Source organism: Physeter macrocephalus, chromosome 5 (genome assembly GCF_002837175.3).
Source record: "Physeter macrocephalus isolate SW-GA chromosome 5, ASM283717v5, whole genome shotgun sequence".
Classification (NCBI taxonomy): domain Eukaryota; kingdom Metazoa; phylum Chordata; class Mammalia; order Artiodactyla; family Physeteridae; genus Physeter; species Physeter macrocephalus.
The window spans coordinates 93,318,719-93,328,099 of record NC_041218.1 but is presented as its reverse complement, the minus strand read 5'-3'; the positions used below and the strand labels follow the sequence as shown (position 1 = coordinate 93,328,099).

At 37.3% G+C, this 9,381-nt stretch overlaps 1 protein-coding gene across 8 annotated transcripts in view; it reads right to left on the bottom strand.

Moving 5' to 3' along the window:
* Positions 1–1,400: 1,400 nt before the first annotated feature.
* The window catches only part of SLC26A4 (solute carrier family 26 member 4), a 55,451-nt gene continuing 47,470 nt past the window's right edge, over positions 1,401–9,381 (bottom strand). For 2 of the 8 annotated variants that reach the window (XR_008617455.1, XR_008617456.1), the window contains 2 exons: positions 7,154–7,234; positions 1,407–1,900 (listed from right to left, as the gene is read on the bottom strand). Coding sequence is in view for 3 of the 8 variants with exons in the window: in XM_055085086.1 (XP_054941061.1) it covers positions 7,211–7,234 (24 nt within the window). In the remaining 5 variants the exon portion in view is untranslated. Of the gene's footprint in view, positions 1,901–7,153; positions 7,235–9,381 lie in introns of all 8 variants that reach the window. The other 6 variants (XR_008617460.1, XM_055085086.1, XM_055085085.1 and 3 more) reach the window with 6 other exon arrangements.

The following is a 9,381-nucleotide window of genomic DNA, read 5'->3' as shown; positions in this document are numbered from 1 at the left end:
AGGAAGTAGGGAGAGGAGATAAATTGTATTAGGTGGGCTGATAACTATTATGGAGGAAAAAAATATAGCCAGGTAAGTGGGACCAAGAACTCAGGGGTTGGCGTGATGTGTGGGAGAGGGAGCGCTGCTAAAGTCTCTGAGTTCTCAAATGATACGATTGTATTGAAGTCAATCCTTTATTTGAATTTTCTTTTTCCACTACTAAATTCTCTCCCTCATCTTTCCTTTCTACTTTTCCCTGATGTCCTGTCTCTTCTTCTCTCCACCTTTTATTTTAACCTTCCTTTTCTTTCTCTTTCTTCAGTTAATTTCCCCTTTCTTATTTCTCTCCCTTCCCTGATGCCATTTTCCTCATCGTCGTTCTTTTTCTTTCTCCTTCCCCTCTTTGGCCCTCTTTTCCTTCCCCCTCACCACTTTTTTCTCTCTCTCCCATTCCTTCTGGCTATTTGTCTTTATTTGGCTTTTTTATGGAACCGAAGTTTGTACGATTAAAATTCATGTGGTTTTTGTTATATTGTCTGCATGATAAGGGCTTTCTATTCTAAATGAAACCAAACTTTCTTCAGGAACCCAGCCTGATGCAAATGGAAAAGAGCCGTAATTTACTGACTCTCATCTCATCTGTTCGTACAGGCCTAAGCCCCAAATAAAAGACCCCTCAAATATTTCTGGAAGTTCCAATGAGCACCTGAAATATGTTCATGAGCAAGTCAATCCTACCAAGGACTGCTATCCTCCACGCATTCATGCAGAAGACCTGAGGTGTCTCCAGAGCTGTAGGTGTGCCTGGAGACCAGGGCAGAATGCCTTCCTCTGCCTTGGGAATTATATTGTTATAATGGTCTCCAAGAGCATTTCATGGGCCCCATCCTTTTATAGGTGTTTCAGTAAAGCAGCTCTTTTGGATTACATTTTTGCAGCTTCATTTCTTCATAGGACCCAAACATGAGTTCATGGATCTGTCTCTAGAACATACCCCAGAACGACAGACACTATATTACGTCAGTCACCCTGTCCACCAACAACTCAGTCTTGTTACTGGGTCAGCTCTTTAAGTCTGCTCCTTCTTGCTTTGGAATAAATGTCTCTATCCCAAGAGGCTCCTCAGTCATTACACAGACTTCTCTTTAGCCTGGCCCATCAGTGGCAGTGCCTGGACACATCTCAGTTCCAACTAAACACAACTTGACCTCAACCTGGGAGTCCCACCATGTAAGTTTATGAAGCACATGAGTTGAAATCTATATTTCTCTCTAATTTAAAAAAAGCAAACACAAAAATCATGTTGCTTTTATATTTTGTATCATCTAATAAGGCATAACCATAATTAATTTTGTGAGTTTCAGCAAATATTTTATTTAATTTTTTAAATTTAATTTTTTCAGGGTCATCGGTCCCTTCCTGATGAAAATTTTTGCTAATTCTAGAAAATATATTAAGAATAATAATTGTTACAAATGGATAGGCTCTTCTAAAATGTAAATGGGAATGCAGAGGGCTAAGCATAAATATAGTAGGAAAAGAACAAACTGGAAGAATTACACTTCCATATATCTAGAGTTACTAAAAACTATAGTAATTAAGACAGTAAAGTATTGGTACAAGGGCAGAAAAATAGACCAATGGAACAGAGAGTCTAGAAACAGACACAAGCATATAGAGTTAGCTGATTTATGATAAAGGTTACATTGCATCGAAGAAGGGGAAAGGATGGTATTTTCTCTTTATTTTAATATTTATTTATTTATTTATTTTGGCTGTGCTGGGTCTTAGTTGCAGCACGCAGGATCTTTTAGTTGCAGCCTGCGGACTTCTTAGTTGCAGCATGCATGCGGGATCTAGTTCCCTGACCAGGGATCGAACCTGGGCCCCCAGCACTGGGAGCCTGGAGTCTTACCTACTGGAACACAAGATATGGTATTTTCAATGAAAGTTGCTGGGTCAATGGGATATACAGTTGGGAACAAAAAAATGTATCTTTACTCCTTGCCTCACACCATATATAAAAACTGACTTCAAATATACTGTATATCTAAATGTGAGAATCAAAGTTTTTAGAAGAAAACATAGGAAAATATCTTTGTTATCTTGGGGAGCCACAATTTCTTAAACTAGACACCAAAAAAAAAAAATATCTAACCATTAAGGTAAAAGGTGATAAATGGAACTACAGGAACTACATTGAAATTAAGAACTTCTCTCAATCAAAAGTCATCACGATTAAGGGTGAAAGGCAATCCACAGAATAAGATATTTACAGTACATTTTTCAAAAAGGATTTGTATCCTTACTACATAAACTCTTACAAGGCAACTAGAAAAAGGCAGATGGCCAGAAAACAAAAATAGGCAAATGATCTGGGCCCATGACTCACTAAAGAGGATATTTAAATGTTAAATGATAATAAACATCTGAGGTGTTCAACTTCTTTAGTCATCAGAGAAATGCAAATTAAAACCACAGTATGATACTACTACACACCCACAAGAACAGCTTAGATGAAAAAGATACACAAACCAAGTGTTCACAAAAATGTGTAGCAACTGGAACTCTAACTCACAACTGATAGAGTATGAGTTGGTACAATCGCTTTGGAAAAAATTCTGCCGTAGATGCTAGTTATCTACTGCAGTGTCTTCTGAAACAGAACATATGTATATGACCCAGCAACTCTGCTCTTAGGTATATACTTCACAGAATTGTGTGCATATGTTTACCAAATAAATAAATAACAAGAATGTTCATAGCAGCACTATTCATGAAAGCCGAAAACTGGAAACAACCCAAATATCCATAAACAGTAGGATGGATAAATAACTGGTGGTAAATTCAGACAATGGAATACCATATAACAGGGAGAATTAATGAATGATTGCAATATGCAATAACATGGATGAATCTTACATTTGTAATATTGAGTGAAAGGAGACAGACACAAAAGAGAAAGGAAAAAAGAGAAATAATCTTCCTACTTTGATAGAAACCTTTCCATTTTGATTCCATTTATACAAAGTTCAAAGAACAAGTGTTAGAAATCAGCACAGTAATTAAGCATTGGGGCAATTACTGGAAGGGAGCACGAGAGGGCGTCTGGGATGCTGGTTATTTCCTGCTTGTTGATCTGGGAGCTGGCTACACTGGTGTGCTTGTTTTGTGAAAATTCTTCACTCAGTACACTATACTTTGTATCATTTTGATGTGTATGTTGTACCAGAAAGAAAAGTTTGCTTAAAATAATGAAAATTGTTGCACAAAATAAGCTGGAAATATTTGGGTAAGAATTACAAGATCGAACGGAGATATTTGTGAGTAACATTGTTTATTACGTGAATAAGTCTTTTCAAAAAGAAATTAAACAGAAATGGAAGTAGAGCTATGAAGAATACATCAAAATGATGACTGATAAAGAGTCCTGACACACTGCACAGCACATGAAACCATCAACTAAATGAAAAGACAACCTACTGAATGGGAGAATATATTTGCAAATGATATGACCGATAAGCAGTTATTATTTGAAATATATAAACAGCTCATACAACTCAATATCAAACAAACAACCCAATCAAAAAATAGGCAGAAGAACTGAATAGACATTTTTCTAAAGAAGACATACAGATGGCCAGCAGGCACATGGAAAGATGCTCAATATCATTAAGTCATCAGAGAACTGCAAATCAGAACCACAATGCGATATCACCTCACACCTGTCAGAATGGCTATCATCAAAAAGACCACAAATAACAAATGTTGGTGAAGATGCGGAGAAAAGAGAACCCTCTTACACTATTGGTGGGAATGCAAATTGGTGCAGCCACTGTGGAAAGCATTATGGAGGATACTCAAAAAACTAAAATTAGAACTACCATATGATCCAGCAATCCCACTGCTGAATATATATCCCAAGAAAGTGAAAACACTAATTTGAAAAGATAACATGCACCCCAGTGTTCACAGCAGCATTATTTATAATAGCCAAGATGTGGAAGCAACCTAACTGTCCATCAACAGATGAATGGATAAAGAACATGTGGTATGTGGGTATACACACACACACACACACACACACATATATATAACATATATATGTATATAAAATGGAGTATTACTCAGCCATAGAGAAGAATGACATTTTGCCATTTGCAACAACATGGATGGACCTGGTGGGTATTATGCTTAGTGAAATAAGTCAGAGAAGGACAAAAACTGTATGCTATCACTTGTATGTGGAATGTAAAAAATAAAACAAATATAACAAAACAGAAACAGACTCACAGATAACAGAGAACAAACTAGTGGTTACCAGTAGGGAAAGGGTAGGGGGTAGGGGCAAGATAGGGGCAGGGATTTAAGAGGTACAAACTACTATGTATAAAACAAATAAGCAGACTTCCCTGGTGGCGCAGTGGTCAAGAATCCTCCTGCCAATGCAGGGGACACAGGTTCGAGCCCTGGTCCGGGAAGATCCCAAATGCTGCAGAGCAACTAAGCCCATGCACCACAACTACTGAGCCTACGCTTTAGAGCCCACGAGCCACAACTGCTGAGCCCACGAGCCACAACTACTGAAGCCCACATGCCTAGAGCCCGTGCTCCACAACAAGAGAAGACGCGGCAATGAGAAGCATGCACGCCACACCGAAGAGTAGACCCTGCTGGCCGCAACTAGAGGAAGCCTGTGCGCAGCAACAAAGACCCAACGCAGCCAAAAATAAATAAATAAATAAGAAAGAAAGAAAGGTATCATTATAAAAAAAAGTAATAAATAAAGTAAAATAAGTAAGCTACAAGGATATATTGTACAGCACAGGGAATATAATGAATATTTTATAATAACTTTAAAAGGAGTATAATCTATAAAAATTTTGAATCACTATATGATATACCTGAAACTAATATAATACTGTAAATCAACTATACCCCAATTAAAAAAAAAAAGTACTGGAACACTTAAATTTAGGCTTTTTTATTATATTTAATAGTTTGTTCAGAAGGGACCCATCAGAGTAGCTTAAAAGGCAACATTACTTTTCATAAAAAATATGTGCAAATATTTCCAAGTGTACATGATTTGATTTTTTTCACTTTTCATATACAATAGTGGAATCTTATCCTCAAGGTTAAAAACATAACAAAAGCTTTAATTTCAAGTAAAATTTCCATTGACAATATAGAATTAAAAGTCTGTTTACTATTCACAAAACGCATGAAAGAGACAGTATTACTAGAGTGTGCTTGGGAAACAAGTCAAAGACTGTGGTCTTCTACAGCCACAAATGGACCCAAGATTTTACAAAACTCTAGCCTTTAAAATGTAACTTTGATATTTCCTTCAACAAAAAAAAAAAAAAAAAAAAAGAGCAGTGCGTATTTCCTCTATTGAACAGAGGTATTCATCCATTTTCTGCAAGACTATTATATTCACTCTTTTAGAGATATGATTTGTTGCCATCATAGGTAGGTATTAATGTAAAAATGAGATAACATTATAATCCTGGTTATGCTGTACCCAACATGGGGAGAAATCTGTTCCACATCTATTAAAGACAGTATAACCCATGAGCATAAAAGACTATTATAACATCACAATCCACTGCAACTCACTGAAATTCTGATATGTAGTATGGGGGTGGAGGGAGGAAAATAATGCTTTTAGTCAACCAATTTGATATGATCACTAATGATATTCCTGCAGAGGTAGATAGAGACTTTATTTCTGATAGTATTTAAGAAGAAAAACAGAGATAAGACGTGCTGCCTTTAGACAGCCAAACACATTTGGGAATTTCACACATCTGTGCCAAAGGTACAATATCATTCTCTTTCAACTTAAGACATTGCCTCAGTTGAGGACCTGAGTATTTTTCTCTAGAAGGACAACTTCATTCACTCCAGTGTGAAATACATGGGACTAGTCCACAGGACCAAAGCCTAAATATTATATACAATGCCCAGAAAATTGTTGGCACTCAGAAAAGGTTAAGTAAAAAATATTTGGGGGCTTAACATACGGATTTTTAAAAACATATACTTTCAATGTGTGTATTCCAAACCAACTTTTTTCCTTTGATATTGAGTTCATTTAGAATGTTTTGTCTCAATCAGTATATATATGTATATATATACATGTGTATATATATACATATATATATATAAGCAGTTCACTTTTTAGATGATTTTTGGAAGGTATTTAGAATTCAGTTAAAGATCACTTCACATAATGCTAAATTTTTAAAGAAAAACATAAACTTGTTTTAATCACCACGGTCTTATAAACATATCAAAATTGATTTTTGTTCAAAATACCACAAATTTTATGTTAGGTTTTAAATAGACCATACTTAAATATACTCTACACAATGACCATCTCTATAAACTAAGATAAATTTAAACTGCATTTTTCACCTAAAGATAGTGCCATCTGTTTTACTAGATCTTATTTGTGATCCTTGATTATTATATCAAAAAGTGATTTCTATAAACCACAGTAATCTTATCACTTCACTTCTCTGATTCAGTGTCTCTAAAATGTATCAGCTCAATTCTACAGCTTTTAAGTGAACCATTTCCTTTATTCTGAATTCTGGTTACATATCTGGTCACATATAGTAATTCTACATTGCTAAGTACTAACCAAATTTGCATTTTTAAAACCTTTTTTTGATGCATTTACCAAAGGGAGTTTTTAAAGGCATTTATTGGTAAGTACATTAATAATTATATTTCAACCTTTACTCACTGTGATCAGTTTAGCTCATGGGTGTCAAGGTCAGTCAGAAATAGATTTTTCTATAGGATAATCATTCCTGCCTCACCTGCCTGCCCACAGAGGCTGTGTTGGGTGACACTTGCCCCAGCTGCACAGAGGTACATGTGTACCCACATGAACACTGTCAGCAGATCTGTCGTGGGGAACAGCAGCATAATATCCTCAGATCCTGGACATTGCTACATTTTTTTCTTCACCATTTTGCACATTTTAGAAGTAAGCTACTCGCTTTATCAATAAAGCCTAGAAACAATCTTAGTGCTTTTCTTTCCGTGGTTAAGAGGTTAAAAAAAAATCAAAGATTTTAAAAAGTATAATGGAAAAGAATGAGTGTTTCAAGTTTGAAGAAAATAGTCAATGCAGAAAATATTTGCATAGAATTACGTGGTGGGTAAAATTTGCCTTGCAGTCCTTGCTTAGAGCGATCTCCTGAGCCCAATTTCAGGAAGCAAGTCTTCGCATAGCCTGTGGAGGCAAAGGGGAAACAGTGTTGATGCAACTGAATTCTCCTGAAGTCTTACCTTATCTTTTTTGCAAATATGTTTGTGCAGTGCTGGTTGCTTACATTTACTTAGGTGTATAGCATCACAATAAAAGCAGGGTAAAAACTTAATTGTGTACGTCATCATACTTTAATTGGATGTATTTTAAAAACAATAATTACTATTTCTTGAGAACTCACTATGTACAAGACACTGTTTTATTCCTGTACATGTACCCGTTAATTGTCGCAACTCTGTGAGGTATTATTATTTCTATTTTACAGGAAGAAACTAAAATGAAGACAGGATAAGTAAATTGCCCTAAGCTACCCGGCTGGTAAGTTGCAGAATCAGGGCCAGCACTCAAGTCTGTTGGTTCTAAAGCCCAGGCCCTGAAAACCACTCTAACTGCTACCCTATCTACAGGAACCCTACCTGAATGATGCTTTTATGTGACATCAAAAATACTTCTATATAGTGTGGCAACTTCTTAAGTTCCAGTTTTGATATATGAGTTTTCACTCAACTCAGTTGGCCCTATATCCGTAGTCATAAACTACTAAAGCTGGAAGGACTTCACAGCTCAGTAACGAAATTCCTGGCCTCACTAAGCTGATGGGCTAAAATGTGGAACCCCTGATTCTCACTCTACTTAGTGTATTTCTTCCACAAAAATCTTCTCTGCCTGTCATCCTCACTGCCTGATTTTATCATTGGGGTTTGAGTGTTATTCTTTACAACATTTTTATCAGGACCTGGAATAAGCAGAGAAGTCCTGCTTATCCAGATTTGCATATGGCACCCAGTGGGGTTACATAGTTAATATGCTGGATGATAGATTTAGTATTCAAAACAATGTCAGTAAACTGGAACCAGGAAGCTGTAATCTAGCAGAAGAATGTGTAGTTCTGCATTAGGGCCAAAACCAATTATATAAATATAAATGGGGAGCCCAGCTAGACCACAGTTCATGTGCAAATGCCCAAGTCTTTAGTTGACCCCTGCTCAGTAAAAGCAAAGATTTTGATGTGGCTATTATGAAAATAAACCCATTCTTAAGTCGCAGTAATGTAAACGTCTTGATGAAATCAAGGTAGGTCATAGTTGACCCCATCTGGGGTTTTATGTCCCCTTCTTGACCAGGGAAGGATTAACAAATTTCATGTCTATGAGGAACGGTAAAGGGAACTGGAGGAGTCTCACCCAGGATAGAGTCTGTTGGAAACATGAAAGCTGCTCTCAAATATTTAAGGACTGTGCAGAGAAGGCAACCAAAAGGATCTCAGTCCACTGGAAGATTATTAGAGAAAGGGTGAATCTAGTTTGTAAGCACGGCTAACGCTTGGAGACTTCAACTATGTAGCAAACTCCCTTTGCTGCTAGTTGGCAATGTCTCGAAATGTTCACACGAAAGCTGAGACAACATCCTTAAGGACCGGGTAGGAGAGATTTCTGCATGGCCGAGAATGTGGGGCTAACAGATTGCTAGACATCTTTCAACTTTAAAATTCTTTGATCTTCATTTGTTGGTCCCATTTTACTGAGTGATGGAGCCACAAACTTTGGTCAGATACTGTAAGTTTCAGTCAGGTTTCCTAGGAATAGTCTGAAGCCCCAGTGGCAACAGAAATACACAGAATCAGTCTCTTTTTTAAGCCGTCATCAGTCAGATGAAGAAAAGTCATGAGGTTCCTACTTCTCACATTCTATTTCTGAAGCTTATGAAACTCCTGGTTTAAAAATTCCCTCCATTCACCTTTCTCCTATCTCACTGGCCTTGGGTCTCTGGAAAAAAAGGTATGCGGAGGCTTAGGTATAAAATCAGGACCAATGTGTTGGCTGCTTCCAGTTGCTGATCACACCTGTATGCCTGGGACAAAAGGTCCCCCCAGGTACTATGTCTTCAAGGGACAACCCTTGTTTCCCATTTTCCCCTTTCTATGAAGCCACCCTCTTGGTATTTCTAAAAAATTCTTTTCCCTGAATAGTTTTTTTTTTTTTTTTATGTGGTACGCGGGCCTCTCACCGCTGTGGCCTCTCCCCTTGCGGAGCACAGGCTCCGGACGCGCAGGCTCAGCGGCCATGGCTCACGGGCCCAGCCGCTCCACGGCACGTGGGATCTTCCCGGAC